This window comes from Cynocephalus volans, chromosome 8 (assembly GCF_027409185.1).
Source record: "Cynocephalus volans isolate mCynVol1 chromosome 8, mCynVol1.pri, whole genome shotgun sequence".
NCBI lineage: Eukaryota > Metazoa > Chordata > Mammalia > Dermoptera > Cynocephalidae > Cynocephalus > Cynocephalus volans.
Window position 1 is genome coordinate 10,147,977 of NC_084467.1, and position 15,960 is coordinate 10,163,936.

Here is a 15,960-nt window from a genome sequence, read left to right on the forward strand (position 1 = left end):
GCTTGGGGAGTTAAGCAAGGTCTAGCCGGTTGGGTGCTTGACTGAAATATGGGTCAAAAGACAGCCTACTGCGAGGGAGTTGGAGATGCCTGATCTCCCTTGGGTAACTGTAGAGGAAGGGATTCAAAGGCTTAGGGAGATTGGAAAGCTCGAGTGGATTTGTCATGTGAAGCTTAGTCGCTCACACTGGGGAGCCTCAGAAAACACACCTTTTACCAAGACCTTGAGACACAGTTTCCTGAGGGGAGCCCCAACATTCCTGAAGAGCTCTGGGATTTGTTTTAGTCCGTTTTGTGTTGCTATAACAGGACACCTGAGACTGGGTAATTTATAAAGAAAAGAGGTTTATTTGGCTTATGATTCTGGGAGGGTAGCATCTGACACAGGCCTCAGGCTGCTTCTGCTCATGGTAAAAAGTGGCAGGCAGTTGCCGGGTACAAGCAGATCACATGGCCAGAGGAAGCAAGAGAGAGAGAGGAGGTGCCAGGGTCTTTTTAAGCAATCAGGTCTCGCGGGAACTAATAGAGCGAGAACTGACTCACTACCCCTCCTCACCCAGGGAGAGCATTAATCCATTCATGAGGGATCCACCCCAAGAATCAATCAGTTTCCAACACTACCACACTGGGGATCAAATTTCCACGTGAGTTTTGGAGGGGACAACACATCCAAGCTCCATCATTCCGCCCCTGTCCCCCCAAAACTCATTTTCTTCTCACATACAAAATACAATCATTCTATCTCAACAGTCCCAAATGTCTTAGCCTGCTCCAGCACCAACTTAAAAGTCCAAAGTCCAAAGTCTCATCTGAGACCAAAAGCAAAAGTCCTTCCAGCTATGAACCTGTAAAAGTCAAAACGAAATTTATCTACTGCCAAGATACAATGTTGGAACAGACATTGGGTACACATTCTCATTCCAAAAGGGAGGAATAGGCCAGAAGAAAGGAAAAACAGGCACCAAACGAGTCCGAAAGCCAGCAGGGCAGACATTCTGTCTTAAAGCTCCAAAATAATCTTCTTAATTCCAAGTCCTGCATCCTGGGCACAATGGGGCACCTGGGTCCCCAAAGCATCCAGCAGCCTTGTTCCCACAGCTCTGCCAGGCACAGCCCAGTAGGCCACGTTGGTGCCTGTCGCTTTTCCAGGCCTGCGTTGCACGTTACCAGTGGCCCGGAAGTTCTGGTGTCCTGGTGGCAGCCCTGCTGCCTTGGCTCTACTAGACATTTCCCTGGTGGGGGCTCACTGTGTGGGCTCTGACCCCACTTTCCTGCTTGGCATTGCTCTAGTGCATGGCCTCTGCAGTGGCTCCACCCCTGAGGCACATCTCTGCCTGGGTCCCCAGGCTTCTCCATACATTCTCTGGAATCTGGGTGGAGGCTGCCATGCCTCCACTGCTGTCATGTCCTGCCGGCCTGCAGACTTCACACAATGTGGATGCCTCCGAGGTTTCAGGCTTCTACTCTCCAGGGCTGCTGCACGAACCACAGTAGAGTCCGCTCTGCCGGAGCATCTGGGATGCAGGGAGCAGGTTTCCGAGGGCAGCTGTGCCCCAGGTCTTTGCTCTAGGACAACTCGGTCCTTCTAGGCCTCAGGGCCTGTGATGAGTGGGGCACCCTTCCAGCCTTCTCAGATGCCTTTAGGACATTTTTTCCATTGTCCTGGTTCTCAGCATCTGGCTGCGTCACCGCCAGGATAATGTCTTTAGCAACCAGTTTATCTGCTTCGCCCTTGTGTTTTTCTCCTGCTCTCCGCTTCTCTACCGCATGGCTGGGCTGCAAATATTCCAAAACTTTACTCTCTGCATCCCTTTTAATTTCTGGCTTTACATCATGCCTTTTCCATCATAACTCAGAGTAGGCTCTTAAAAGCAACCATGCAGCTTCCTTAATGCTTTGCTGCTTAGAAATTTCTTTGGCCAAGTGCTCTGTTTCACAACTCTTAAATTCCACCTTCCGCAAAGTCCAATGGCATGGACACATGCAGACACATTCCTTGCTATGGTGGAGCAAGGGTGATCTTTTGTCCAGTTCCCTATAAGTTCCTCATTCCTTTCTGAGACCTCATCATCCACATGGCCTTTACTGTCCACATTTCTATCAGCATTCTGCTCGCCACCACATAAGTCTCTAAGACATTCCAAACTTTCCCTCGTCTTTTTCTCTTCTTCGAAGTCCTCCAAACTTCTCCAACCCTTGCCCATTACCCAGTTCCACAGCTGCATCCACATTTTCAGGTATCTGTTTAGCAACACCCCAGTCCTCAGTACCAATTATCTCTTTTAGTCTGTTTTGTGTTGCTATAACAGGATATCTGAGACTGGGTAATTTATAAAGAACAGAGGTTTATTTGTCTTATGATTCTGGGATGGTTGCATCTGGCACGGGCCTCAGACTGCTTCTGGTCATGGCGGAAAGTGGCAGGCATCTAGCAGGTACAAGCAGATCACATGGTGAGAGGAAGCAAGGGAGAGAGAGGAGGTGCCAGGGTCCTTTAAACAATCAGCTCTCGCGGGAACTAATAGAGCGAGAACTCACTCACTACCCCTCCTACCCCAGGGAGAGCATTAATCCATTCATGAGGGATCTGCCCCCATGACTCAACCAATTTCCAAATAGATAGGAAGCCTACTGAATTCTTCCTTAATTCATATAAGCAGAAAAGTTCTAGATCAAGTAAAAAAAATGTAACTCAAATCATAAAAACAGAGTCACATCCCCTTAATCAATTCCTAGACTTGAGTGTTCACAGACCCAGAAGCCTATTGGAAAACAGGCTTTGAGCCTGAGAATTTTATATATTTCCATTTAAGAAACACTTACTGTGTTATGCTTACCACGTGCCAAGTCGTCCTCTGAGATCTTTATAAATATCTGCTCTGCACTGAGGTACTGTGACTATCTCCACCTTACAGAAAGGGAAGCTGAGATGCAGAGAACTGAGAACTTATCCAAGGCCACAGAGCCAGTAAATGGAGAAGGCAGGATTTAAACCCAGGCAGCCTGGGGTCTGAGTCGATGCTCTAAACCACGTGGCTAGGCTGCGACTCCCCTGTAGCCTGGATTGGAGCACGAATGGGCTTGGGGCAGCAGCTAACCAAGGAGTTGGAAATGAAGTCCTTTGCCTGCCCTAACCAGACTCTGGTGAGGAAGGCTGGCCACGTCTCCTATTGTACCATGGAGGGATCAGGCCATGGTGGCCTATGCAACCACTGTGAGACCTCTCCCCTGCGTCCCCTGGAGCTGGGAAGCCATATGAGCCTGTCCCTGCCAAGCCTTTGGGAAACTCCCCTCCCAAGACATCCCCTGATGGGCAGGATTGGTCTTCCTGGTCCCTGCATTCCTCAGGGGAGCAGGTCCTCCAGCTCTCACTGGTCTGCTTGTGTTTACGTCTGAGGAGCCAGGTCACGTCACTGTGTTAGGCATGGCCCTGAGAGAGCGGGGTGGAGGCGGCAGCTCATATAAGCAGGCCAGGTCCTCCTCACCCGAGTTCTCAGGCTGGTTTCTCAGGGCAGCATCTCTTCACAGCCCCAGAACATGGCTGTCTTGGGGCTGGTGCTCCTAGCGGCGGTGCCCACCTTCTTTCTGGGCGTGTTTGTCTGGGCCGTCTTTGAGCACTTCCTCACTGCAGATGTCCCGTCCACCATCCACCATCCTGCCAAGTTCAGGTTTCTGCACTGCATATTCCTTTACGTGATTGCTTTGGTGAGTAATCCTAGGCCCCGTCATGGCCTGGGGTCTCTTTCTCTCTCTCTGTATCTTACCCCCCCCTTTCCTCTTTCACTTCCCTTCTGTCTCTCTTTTTGGTCTCCCCCAAGAGAGAATTCCTTCCCTTAGTTCCTTTCTTTCCTTTCTCTTTCCCACTCTTCCTAACTCACTCTTTTTTTTTTCCTTTCAGCATCTCTAGTTTACTGAGTGCCAGTCACTGGACTCTTTTCTTAGGATGAAACACCAATTTCAGACCCAGTCCCTGTCCTCTGGGGGCTTGTGGCCTGACGGGGACTGACACCATCAGTGCAGTATCTGTCACCTTCAGTGCACTTGCCTACAGGTGTTTTTCCCTGTATAGATTGTCAGCCTCTTGAAGGCAGGCACTGTGTCATTCACCTTGGAAAGGCCAGCTCCAAGCACAGGGCTTGTGCTTACCAGGTGCTTTCTGTTTGTTCAGCAAATCATAAATGAACTCACCTAGCATTTCAGAGTGGTCACCCCAGCCAGGCTCTGAGCAGGGATTTTGGGGTGGGGATGGGGGAAGACCAGCACATGCCCAGAGTTGCAGTGGACTTGGAAATAATGGTGTGGCATCTTGTAGAAGGCAGGCAACTTGAGTTAACCCCAGTGTCCCAAACCTTGGTGGAGACCTTAGAGCTGCCAAACAGTTCACACTGATTGCATCTGAGGGCAGTAGTGATGGAGAAGATGAAGGGCGTGTAGGGATAAGAATGTACGCTGCAGTCAGGTGGTCTGAGTGTGCATTGCGGCCCACCACGCACTAGCTGCCTGACCTTGTGCCATTTACTTAACCTCTCTGCATCTGTTTCCTCATCAGGGGATAATCGTGTCTATCTCATCAGGTTGGTAGAATAACTAGATGACAGGTGGTAATGGTTAATATGCTTAGAAAGGTTTGGTAAATAAATGAAATATGTTTGCATGTTGCTGGAATTTTTCACCCTGGGTACGGCTCGCCTTTAGAGAAATCAAGTCTAGTTTATGCATGCATGAGTGCTATTGACCTAAGGAGACAGGCCAAGTTAGTACTAAGTGCTCTTGTCTCTCTTGTTTCCCCTGGTATTGTGCTTCCCTGAAGGTCAGTCTGCCTCAAGCAAGTGGCTGCCATGCGGGTGGTCACGCCTAAGTCCATGCAATGACCTTTAACTATCCTTCTGGCAGATCCACTTTGCACAGTTGGTGAGTTGTCAGTGTCAAGATATAAAGAACACATATCACTTTTCCAAAATGCAGGTTATCTCTATCAGCAGGTCTTTCCAGAGATAACTTTTCCTTTGTACAAAAATGCATCTTTTGCTTAAGAAGTTGGTAGGGTCCTGCATTGCAGCAATATATCCCAGAACTATACGTAAAATAAGAACACGTTCTGCACATGTGCAGCCCTGGGCCATCCCTTCTCTCTCCCTACCCCTGGACAGACCTCCCTAACCGATCACGTTACTCTTTTCTGTTGAACACAAACCCAGCTTAAGAGTCCTTCAGAACCCTGAGCTCCGGGCACGCAATGCCGAGTGTCGACACAGGTGATGAGCTGCCTTTGCCACCTCTGGCTGGTGGAGCCCAGCACAGAGCCAGAGAGAGCCGGGCTGCCGCCAGCGCCCTGGACAACCGGCTCTGCTCACTTCAATGCCTCCCTCCCACTCAGCCCCAAACTGGCTGCTGCTTTGGCAAGAGGCTTTGGGAGGAAAAGTCTGAGAACCTAAGCCCCTATCTGGATGAACCCAGAAACCACTGCTTCCCGGTGAGCCCCGTGCACGCAGGAGGCAGCGAGAAACAGACAGCCCAGCAATCGTGCGTGACAGGGACACCTGCGTCCGACCCTAACCTCCCCTGACGTCTCATGTCTTTCTCTTCCCTTCAACAGGGGACTGTATTTGAGAAGCTGGGAATTTGCTCCATGCCCAAATTTTTCCGTTTTCTCCATGACATAACGACAATAAAGAAGGACCTTCACGTGGCGGTGACCAACCTGCCTTTTGGGACGATTCCCGTGAGGCTGTTCCAGCCCAAGGCAGCGTCCTCCAGCCCCCGGCGAGGCATCATCTTCTACCATGGAGGGGGTGGAGTATTTGGAAGCCTGGGTAGGAGCTTCCCTGTGGCCTCACTGACACGCGCAGCCTTGCCCACACCTCCCACGTGGAACTTTCTGGAGTAACTCACAGGAGTCGTAGCTGGAGATTTTTATAGGGAGTCCAGAGTGAGGGCTTTGGGCTCAAGTCAGAATATGGTGCTGTAGACTCCATGGGCAGTTTTTTTTCTATTCTGTTACATGGTAGTGTAGGTCAAGGTGGGGACAGTAATGTCACAGCAGGGCTGGCATGGGACTGGCTGTTGACGGCTCTTTCTTCCCTCTCACCGCCACCTGCCCGTGTGTCTGCTCTGCCATGATCCAAACCCATGCATTTCCCTCCAGCTCCGCAGTCCCACCCCGACCCAGACCCGTCTTCTCTTGCCCGCCCCCTTCACCCCGCCCCCCAGCACCTGCTGTCCCTGCCTCACCCCTCCCTGCTCACATCTGCTCTTTACCTGGCAGCCAGGGCAGGTTTTAAAAATACCAGTCACAGCTTGTCGGTCTCACACTTAAACCTCTCCTGTGCCCTTTGATGAAGCCCTATGTCCTCCCCACAGCCTGTGAGTCCCTGACCCAGCTGGCCCTGCCACCTCCCCGAATGGTCCCCTGCACCTCCCTCCTGCTTTCCCTCTGCTGTAGCCCCTCTGTGCATCCCTGTGCCACAGACACGCCGGGCTCCTTCCCACCCTGAGCCTTCTGGACTTGCTGTTTGTTTGGCCTCAAAAGACGATCCTCTCTGATTTTGCGTGGCTGTCAACCCCTGGTTCTTCTGGTGTCATCTCACATGTCCCTCCACAGAGTGGCCTCCCTGAACATCTCATGTAAAGAGCTCTCCCTGCCCACTTGCTGCCCCGTCTCCCTCCCCAGCATCACCCTTCTGAACCTTCTTCTTGGCTCTCGCTTCAATCTGAACTCATCTCGTTGCTTCCCGGGGTCTTTGATCACTGCCTGCCTCCCCCGACTGACTACGGAAACTCCAAGACTGTAGCAGGAAAGACCTCCGTTTTGTTTGTGGTGGATCCCTGTTCTTTTTATTTTTGAATGAATGAATGCATGAATAAATGGATGGATGAGTGAGTAATTGGATGAAAGATGCGTTTTCAAGCAAACAAAGGGATGGATGTGCTGCTGGATGGATGGACACCTGGATGCAGGTGAGAAAGTTTGTCCAAGTAGAAAGTTGATTTCTGCTGCCACGGAACTGCCCTGAGAGTGGGGTGTCCTGCCACCTGGTGGTGGAGATAACTAAGGCCATTCCTTGTTTGCACGTGTAGCCAAGGTGCTCTCCCCTTGCTCAGAAGTTAATGAGGAATATCTCCCTGCGGCCGAACCCAGCCTTGTCCAAGATCACTCTTCCCTTTCAGAAGCCCCTGGGAGCCCCCTTGAGGTGTCTGGGGCTGTTTGTGTTCTGCTGTTGGGGGAGAATGTCATCTCCAAAGGCAGAACCAGGAATCATTCAGCAAATATGTACTGGGCACCTTCTTTGTGTCAGACCTTTTCCAGGCATGGGGGACACGGTGGAGAACAGGAAAGACCCAGTCCCTGCCCCGAGTGACCTGACAGTCAGTGAGCTAGACAGAGAGGGAGAGGACAGATGCGTAGGGCGGTTTCAGGTAAAGAGAGCGCAGCACGATGCAGCAGACACGAGTGTGAGCGTCACTCCAGGGCAGGTCTCTAATCAGAGAGACTCTCCAAGAAGGTAAAATTTGAGCTTAGGAGGAGCAGCCCTATGGAAGCCGGGAGAAGAGATTTCTAAGGTGGGGCTGGCACTGGGCCCAAATATAAGGGACACCACAGAACTCCATAATATTTGAGTGCACTATTTACAGAAAATAGTATCAATGCAAAAAATATACCATGAAGAAAATACCAAAATTTATATAGAGGCAGAATCCAAAGGGCTGAGGGACTTGTTCAAGTACAATATAGGAACATGTGTATTTAAAGTTTTGATTACTTTGCTCGTCATGGAATTTTTTGGCAGTCATTTTTATTTCTTCAAGTATTGCATCAAAATATTATTGATGTGGATGAGCGTTTCGGTGCCCTCTTGATTTTGTGCCCAAGGCAGATGCCTGACCCTGGTCCCAGACTTAATAACTCCTACAGACCTGCCTTTTGAGAGCTTCATATGTACTGTTCCACCAATAGAAACATCCCATCCAACCATTGTTTATTTCTTAAATAATATGAATATATAAACTTATTATTAATATTCCAGGGCGGGCATGCCTAACTTCCCTAGTCTCGGCTTTGTCCATTTCAAATCATCAAGCCCTCCTGGTCTTCAGCTTCCCCCGCTGTAAAAGAAAACCGTATGGAAGGTGAGCCAGAAGGAGCATTCGAGCCCTGACATTCAGGAGACTTGGGGAAGATGTCTGACTTGGCCTGTCTTTTTGGCTTTACCCAAGCATAGCTGTCCAGAGTCACTTCAGAGGAGGCAATAGTAGGAGCAAAGAAAGGGTGACATACCCAGTGCCGACATTGTGAGCTGGCTCTTCCTGGGGGATGAGGGCCCTACTCATGAGCTGTTGCTGTGACTGGTTTTGTCTTACAGATTTTTATCACAACGTGTGCAGTTTTCTGGCCCAGGAGACCGACTCTGTGCTGCTGTCTGTTGGGTGAGTTTGGGACAGCTGATGGGTTTACATGAGTGGGAGAAGGCAGGGTGAGCTTGTGCATGATGTGTAGAACAGAGGGAAGCCCCAGTCCCCAGAGGCACTCTTGCACCTGCACCCACGGGGACAGGTACAGCACTGTCAAAAATAGCAAAAATCAGGAAACCACGCAAATGCCCATCAACTGGGGAGTGCATGAATAGACCAAGGTATAGGGAATATTAAATTACATAGCTATTCAGGTAATATGGAATGTTATATAAACAGTGAAATAAATGAACTGGAAAGGTACATCATACTGTGAATGAATCTTAGTATGTAGCATAAAACATAAATAAAAATTTTAAAAAATGATATAAAGCCTGAAGCTTATTTTATAAAGTTAAAAAGAATTAAAATCAAAAGAATATTTCTCGGAATACAAATAGACACAATAAAATGATGTAAAAAGGAATGATGGATACTGAATCCAGAGCATCCCTTCTCTCAGTTGGGGGAGGCAGCGAGATGGGGGGCCTGATGGGAGGGTTGGCTGAAGGTTACAATCCAGGTCCTGGCTGTTGTTTGGGGTGATGGTTCTGCAAGTGCTTATTGCATATTGTTAGAACAAATGAATGAGCGAATGAATGAACAAACTGCTGGCCATGCAGGAGCCAATGTCTTAAGACAAGTCTGGTCCTTTGAATACAAAAAGGCGAGGCGAGGGGTCCTTTTGGGTGGATGCAGGGGACAGTGGGGGCTACTCACTGCGATTTGGGGCCTTGGTTTAGAGATTACAAGTCACCAGGAAACAGTTTAGAGAAGGCAATTGAAAGAAGTGAAAAACTGGCCTTTTAGATTCTGTCTCTATGATGAAGTCCCTCAAAGCTTGGCTGCCCCCGGTTCGGGTAGAACAGTATAGCTGGGTGGCTGAAAGCAAGTCACTTAGCATCTCTGGTGAGACTCAGAAGGCAGCATCTTTCTGGTATTCATCCGCGCACCTCCCAGCTGGCTTACCGTGGTGCCTGAAATTCCACCATTACAGTGTCCATCTCTGACGGCTTTTATGATAATAAAAAGATCCTTTAAACAGGTGGCACATAAAGGTATCGATAAGCACCTGCATGAATCCCTTGTAGGAAATTGCTTAGTATATCATTGTTTCCAGATACTTGGGAAGACCTGGCACATGGCCAGACCCGTTTTGAGAGAGTGGCTGGTGGAGTTACTGAGACAGAGCAGAGGCTTCCGGCCTCCTAGGGCTGCAGGTGGACAGTGCCTGGGAGAAGACTCCCTGAGAGGACACTGAAAAGAGGGAAGATGTCTAAGGTCCGAATGTTCCCTCATTTCTCATCGTGACGTAAATGGGGCTTTCTACCCAAGCTGTTGTTGAAGGGATGGGTCTTTCGACCTTTTGGTTGTGCAAAGCCTTCAACTCTGGGTTGGGTTCTTAGTCAGTCAGGCTGCTATAACCAATGACCATAGATGGGGTGCCTTAAACAACAGGCACTCATTCCTGACAGCTGTGGAGGCTGGAGGCAGGTGCCAGCATGACTGGGTCCTGGTGAGGGTCCTCTTGCAGGATGCAGATGGTTAACTTCTCCTTGTATCCTAACATGGCAGAAGGAGAAGCCAAAGGAGTATTCACTTCATGGGAAAATGGAAGCTGGAGTTTTGCTTACTGCTACCTGGTGCTGGGGCCACCTCCCTGCAAGGACCCTTCCGAGTAGCATGTGTTTTGCATGAGTTTAAGTGGGAACCCATGTTGATAGCATTGATTTGTTTATCAATATATCGCTCATCAAGGAAATGTTTCAAGTTTATGCTGCAATCAATCAAACCTCATTTTCAAAGATGAGGTTTTCGAGTAACTTTTAAAGAAAACGAAATTGAAGGTTTAAAGGAAGGCAGCGGTTTTCAAACCGGTTACTTCGAATCCTAGAGTTCACGCCCCCATAGCCCTGAATGTTTTTGAGGGGGCTATGGAGGTCCAAGAGGAAGAAGACAGAGTAAAAGTGTAGATTCCTTATCCTTGGGCAAAACCAGAACAACTGAATTGAGGTGTTTTATATGCTGGGACTCCTTGTATCATTTTAATAGAAAAAAATCATTCTCTTGCTCCAACAAAGTTCGAAAGCCACTAGTCTAAGCTGTCATTTTTCCTTAGGAGCTTCTTCCAAATTTAATCTTACAAGTAGAATATACCTTATTGATGCTTTTAAATTATAGATTGTGAAAACAGGAAAGAAGATTAGCCCGAACCTCAACCAAAAATTAAAGATGATAATAACTGTTTAAAATAGGCTTTCAAATACAAGCAGTTTAGCCAAACTGTTTCTGTATTTAAAATTCATTCCTCTATTACCCAGTGTTCATTCTCACATGAGCCAGCTTGTGCTTTACTGTTTGTTTTTTTTTTTTAAAGATGACCGGTCAGGGGATCTTAACCCTTGACTTGGTGATGTCAGCACCACGCTCACCCAGTGAGCAAACCGGCCATCCCTATATGGGATCCGAACCCGCGGCCTTGGTGTTGTCAGCACCATACTCTCCTGAGTGAGCCACGGGCCAGCCCAATGCTTTACTGTTTTTAATGGCTTATTTTGAAGTCCTTTTTCTTGCCCTTGAATTCCTTAAAGGAGACATACTCTGAGCATAGACCTCAAGATGCTTTCTTTAGCTCAAACCTTGCCACGTTTTCCACCAGCCTCTGATGCCTTCCACAGCTTGAGCTGTCTTTTTTCCTGTCTAGCTTACTTTTTCCCTCCCTTTACCATCAGAAAACCTCCACCTTTCCTCCTCTCTCCAAGCCTGGAAGAGAAGGCAACTCTTTGAGTCACTGGGTAAGAACAAGACTTGGTCATGAAATTTTTGGTTATTAAAAGCATTCAGCTTGAAAGAAACTTGCCCTTGACTTTATTTTTTCCCATTCCTTTTTCTACTGACAAGCAGTGAGACTGACAGTAGCTTCATTTGCCTTTTTTTTTTTTTTTTTTTTTGTCGTTGCTGGTTGTTTTGCTTTCAAATCAAATAGCTTTAGAGTCACACAGTCTTGGCTGGAGTTTCTACATCTATGGGAAGCAGACCGAGCACAGGTGTGGAGTCAGGATTCCTGGCCTCCGTGACTCTGGGCAGGTTACTCAAATCCTCATAGAAACAAAAATGGGCTAAAAATCCTTGCATCCTAGGGCTATTCTGAGGATTTAATCAGATAAAGTCTTGTAACGGGGGTTGAGGACACTGTTGCAATGGCCCTCCGAGAAGCCGTCCGCCCTGGTGTGCTCTCTTCCTGTCTGCTCTGCAGGTACCGCATGCTTCCTGACCACCACTACCCTAGCATTTCCCGAGACTGCCTGAACGCCTCTATTCACTTCCTGAAGGGCCTGGAAGCCTATGAGGTGGACCCGTCCCGGGTTGTCGCCTGTGGAGACAGCGCTGGAGGATGGGTGGCTGCCACGATCACCCAGACCTTGGTGGGCAGATCAGATCTTCCCCGAATCCGGGCTCAGGTCATGATCTATCCGATCGTCCAGGCGGTCAATCTGCAGTTGCCGTCTTATCAGCAGAACCAAAATGTCCCATTTTTCTCCCAGAAGCTCATCCTGACATGTCTGTGTAACTATCTGGCCATTGACGAATCCTGGAAGGAAGCCATCCTGAATGGCGCTTATATACCCCCGGATGCCTGGAGGAAGTACAGGAAGTGGGTCGGCTCTGACAACATCCCCAAGAAATTCAAGAACAGAGGCCACCAACCCAGGTCTCCCAGTCCTTTTAATGAGGCTGCCTATCTGGAAACCAAACATATTTTGGATGTAGAAAATTCACCCCTCTTAGCGGACGATGAGACCATCGCTCGGCTTCCTGAGGCCTTCCTGGTGAGCTGTGAGAATGACATCCTCCGTGATGACACCTTGCTCTATAAGAAACGCTTGGAGGACCAGGGGGTGCCTGTGACATGGTACCATGTGGACGATGGCTTTCACGGATGCGTAATCTTATTTGATAAGAAGCCTTTCTCTTTCCCTTGCTCCCTGAAAATTGTAAATGCTGTAGTCAGTTATATAAAGGGCATATGATAGTGAACTTGGGGATTTGAGTAGGTGTTGCAGGTATGGACACTTGCACAAGCTGGGTCCTTTCTTGAGTTCTATGTTATTGGTTAAATAGAAGTCAAATCTATGCTTGGTCTGGGTGGGAGGATGAGAAGGGATGCAAGAGCAGCCTTGCTGACTATTCCAGAAAATCCATAGTACGTCTGTTCCTGTCCAGGACTAATAATTTCCAATTCTGGATTTAGCACCATTCTGTGACATTTCCATTAATATGAAATAAATACCAAAGAGAGGATGAAAGATTTCTTTAAAAATTTCTTGAAGCCCTGACATATAAGTTTCATGCAGAATAAATGCCAAGAACTGATTATATTGTTCATGGTAAATCTGTACCCAGGATGACAAAGCATTCCTTGGGGCCATTACTCCTGTTTGAAGAGGGGCCACCTAATTGTTTCTGGGGTCAAGGTCACCTTTCAAACATAACTGGAATGGCCACAGCTGGTCTGAGCGATGGCGTTTTAATAAAACTCTGTGCTCCATCCAGCAACCGTTGGGCTGGACTAAAGGAAGATTTCAAAGGAAAGTGCGAAAGAGAGAGACGGGAAGAGGCAAGAGGAAAGAAGTAGTGCAAGGGCTCTGGAGAGCCATGACCTTTGTCTGGGCTCAAATCTTTAATCTGAATTCCAAAAGCAGATCACTTCCTACTGAGAGGCAGGTTCTCTGAGCAAGAACTTTCTTGGGAACATCTGGGATATGGAGACCGCATTGCCTAAGGGAGTAAGGTGCTAGCCTCCTTTCCTTGGTGAGCTTATACAGCATTCCCACTTTTTCAAAGATCCTTGTCTTTGCTTAGCCAATGCCACTTTCTCTGCTCACAGGGAAAGGGAAGGGAATCTTTGTAGTGCATGGAGGGGACAGCCCACGTGACTTTACATAGCAAGGCCATATTTGCTAGATGCACCTATAATAGCTGGTCCTCACTGTTGTCTAGTCCCACTCAAGTGCTGCAGCTGGAGGCTCTCCCTTCTCTGCAACCACAGCCTGTCTGGGTATGAACAAACTCACCTGTGACTGTTGGAGGATGTTGTCCTACAGGTGTCTTGGGTCCTTGCAGAGGGGGCAGGTATTTATACGGGCACTTTGGATTGGGCTCCTGGGGACATGAGCAAACATCATGACTCATGGATTACATGTAAGTAGCTTTGATGGAAGACTGAATTAGTTTTATTGATGTGTAACTACATTACCACCAACATAATGGCTTAAAACATTAAACTTATTATCTTGCAGTTTATCTGGATTAAGAGATTGGGCAGAGCTTAACTGGATCCTTGGCTATGGTCTCAGGGCTGAATCAAGGTGTTGGAGCTGTGGTATTATTATTAATAATAATAATTATTCTTTATAATAATAAATAATAATTGAGAAGAAAGTGTAGGATTGACTGGGGAAGGATCTACTTCCAAGCTTAGTCAGGTTGTTGGCAGAATTCAGTTCTTTGAGGTTGTAGACCAAGGACTTCAGTTTCTTGTTTGCTATTGGCCAGAGAATACCCTCAGCTTCTAGAGTTCACACACAAGTTTTTGACACATGAAGTTCCTGAAGTGGCTACTTATCTCCTTAAAACCAGCAAAGGAGAGACAGACTCCAGAATGGTGGCCACTAGAATCTAATGCAATGTGATCACAAACATTTAATCACATACACACCATCACCTTTGCCATATTCTATTGGTTGGAAGCAATAGACACCAGGTAGTAGAGATCAAAGGGCCACCTTAGAGTGTGTCCTCCATGGAAGGCCTCACTAGAAGTGGATGGGAAGGACAGCCCACATGACTCCTCAGCCTAAGAAACAGGATGGTCTGCAACCACTGACTTGACTTGGAACTAGTGACAGATGATGTCCCCAGGATGGGTCCTTTCATATTTCCAGAATTCTGCCTCTTCCTTTTCCCACCCATATCACTCTCATGTGGTTCAAGGGTGGAGTAATCTGGACCTTCTTCTAGTCTCTGCCCAGCATATTTTTATGACAAATTTTATGCCCAATCAGGAGGAAAAAAAAAAAACATATTAGCCGTCTTCTTTTCAGAAGCCATCTGCGTTTATCTGGGAGGGCCAATAGTATTCCTTGACAGTCTTGCTTCAGGGCTATGTCAATTTTCTTGCTTTCTGCAATAATGTAGTCTTCAGGGATCTTAATTGTTTTGAAATCATCACAATAATCCACTATGTTTATGGCATTGTACTTGTTGCAGCTGGCAAGCAGGGAGTAGCATGGAGTTTAGAACACCTTAGAATAATACATGCAAAGTGGAGGTTGGGAAATAACCCCCACACAATTGAGGGGCAGCCATGCCAGTGAAGTTTCTGCTGTTTCAGTGACACAGAGTGTGTTGAGATACTCTCTCCAAGACCTCATCATCTGCATGGTCTTTACTGTCCACATTTCTATCAGCATCCTGGTCACAACCATTTAACCAATCTCTAAAATGTTCGAAACATTCTCTCATCTTTTTATCTTCTAAGTCCTCCAAACTCCTCTAACCTTTGCCCATTACCCAGTTCCAAAGCTGCATCCACATTTTCAGGTACCTGTATAGCAACACCCCACTCTTGGTACCAATTTTCAGTTTTAGTCCATTTTCGTGTTGCTATAACAGAATTACCTGAGACTGGGTAATTTACAAAGAACAGAGGTTTATTTATCTTATGATTCTGGGACAGCTGCATCTGGCACAGGCCTCAGGCTGCTTCTACTCATGGTGGAAAGTGGCAGGCAGCCGGTGGGTACAAGCAGATCACATGGCAAGAGGAAGCAAGAGAGAGAGAGGAGATGCCAGGATCCCATAAACAATCAGCTCTTGTGGGAACTAATAGAGTGAGAACTCACTCATTACTCCCCCTCCCCCAGGGAGAGCATTAACCCATTCATGAGGGCTCTGCCCCCATGACTCAATCAGTTTCCAACACTGCCACAATGAGGATCAGATATCTACATGAGTTAAGGAGGTGACAACACATCCAAACTCCATCACAAGATAACTTGTTAGTTTGCAAATAGGATAAAAATCTGAGACCTGTTTCAGTTTTTGACATTCCTTTGACAGCTTTCCTTTGCCACCTAGAACAATGCTAAGGTTTTTTAGTAGAAGATATTAGAGGAATATTGGATGGTGGAAAAGGATGATGTCTATCTTCTTACTGTGTTCCTCTTGCCAGAATCCTGTGGTTTATGGTTTTTCTGGCACTGGGCTCCTGAAGTGCACAGCTCAGCATGTGAATCCTGCTGTGAATGGCTTCTCACATGCCTAGCTCCTGCAGCATCAGCTACCATCATGCCCAGTGTCCTGCAGTTTCTTTTGATATCATTCAGTCAGTTTGCAGCAAAATGACACCAACCATGTACTGTCCAATGAAAGGCTGTTTTATAAGCACTTCTATTTAGCTGTGGCAGTGCCCTCTAAAATAAGGTCTGGATCTTGCCCTAGGAGTAGTGGC

General features: G+C 47.5%; 1 protein-coding gene across 1 annotated transcript; it reads left to right on the forward strand.

The window, feature by feature from the left end:
* Nucleotides 1–5,235: 5,235 nt before the first annotated feature.
* Nucleotides 5,236–12,478, forward strand: LOC134384065 (arylacetamide deacetylase-like 4). The gene is made up of 4 exons (XM_063105704.1): nucleotides 5,236–5,472; nucleotides 5,596–5,812; nucleotides 8,360–8,423; nucleotides 11,704–12,478. The coding sequence occupies exons 1-4, from the start codon at nucleotides 5,236–5,238 to the stop codon at nucleotides 12,476–12,478; spliced, it is 1,293 nt and encodes a 430-aa protein (XP_062961774.1).
* Nucleotides 12,479–15,960: the final 3,482 nt, after the last annotated feature.

Bases quoted from the DNA above. Each gene is read 5' to 3' on its own strand.
- LOC134384065 (XM_063105704.1), top strand. From the start codon at position 5,236: ATGCCGAGTGTCGACACAGGTGATGAGCTGCCTTTGCCACCTCTGGCT. The intron at 5,473-5,595 runs GTGAGCCCCGTG...TCCCTTCAACAG, and splicing joins CCAGAAACCACTGCTTCCCG to GGGACTGTATTTGAGAAGCT. The intron at 8,424-11,703 runs GTGAGTTTGGGA...TCTGCTCTGCAG, and splicing joins TCTGTGCTGCTGTCTGTTGG to GTACCGCATGCTTCCTGACC.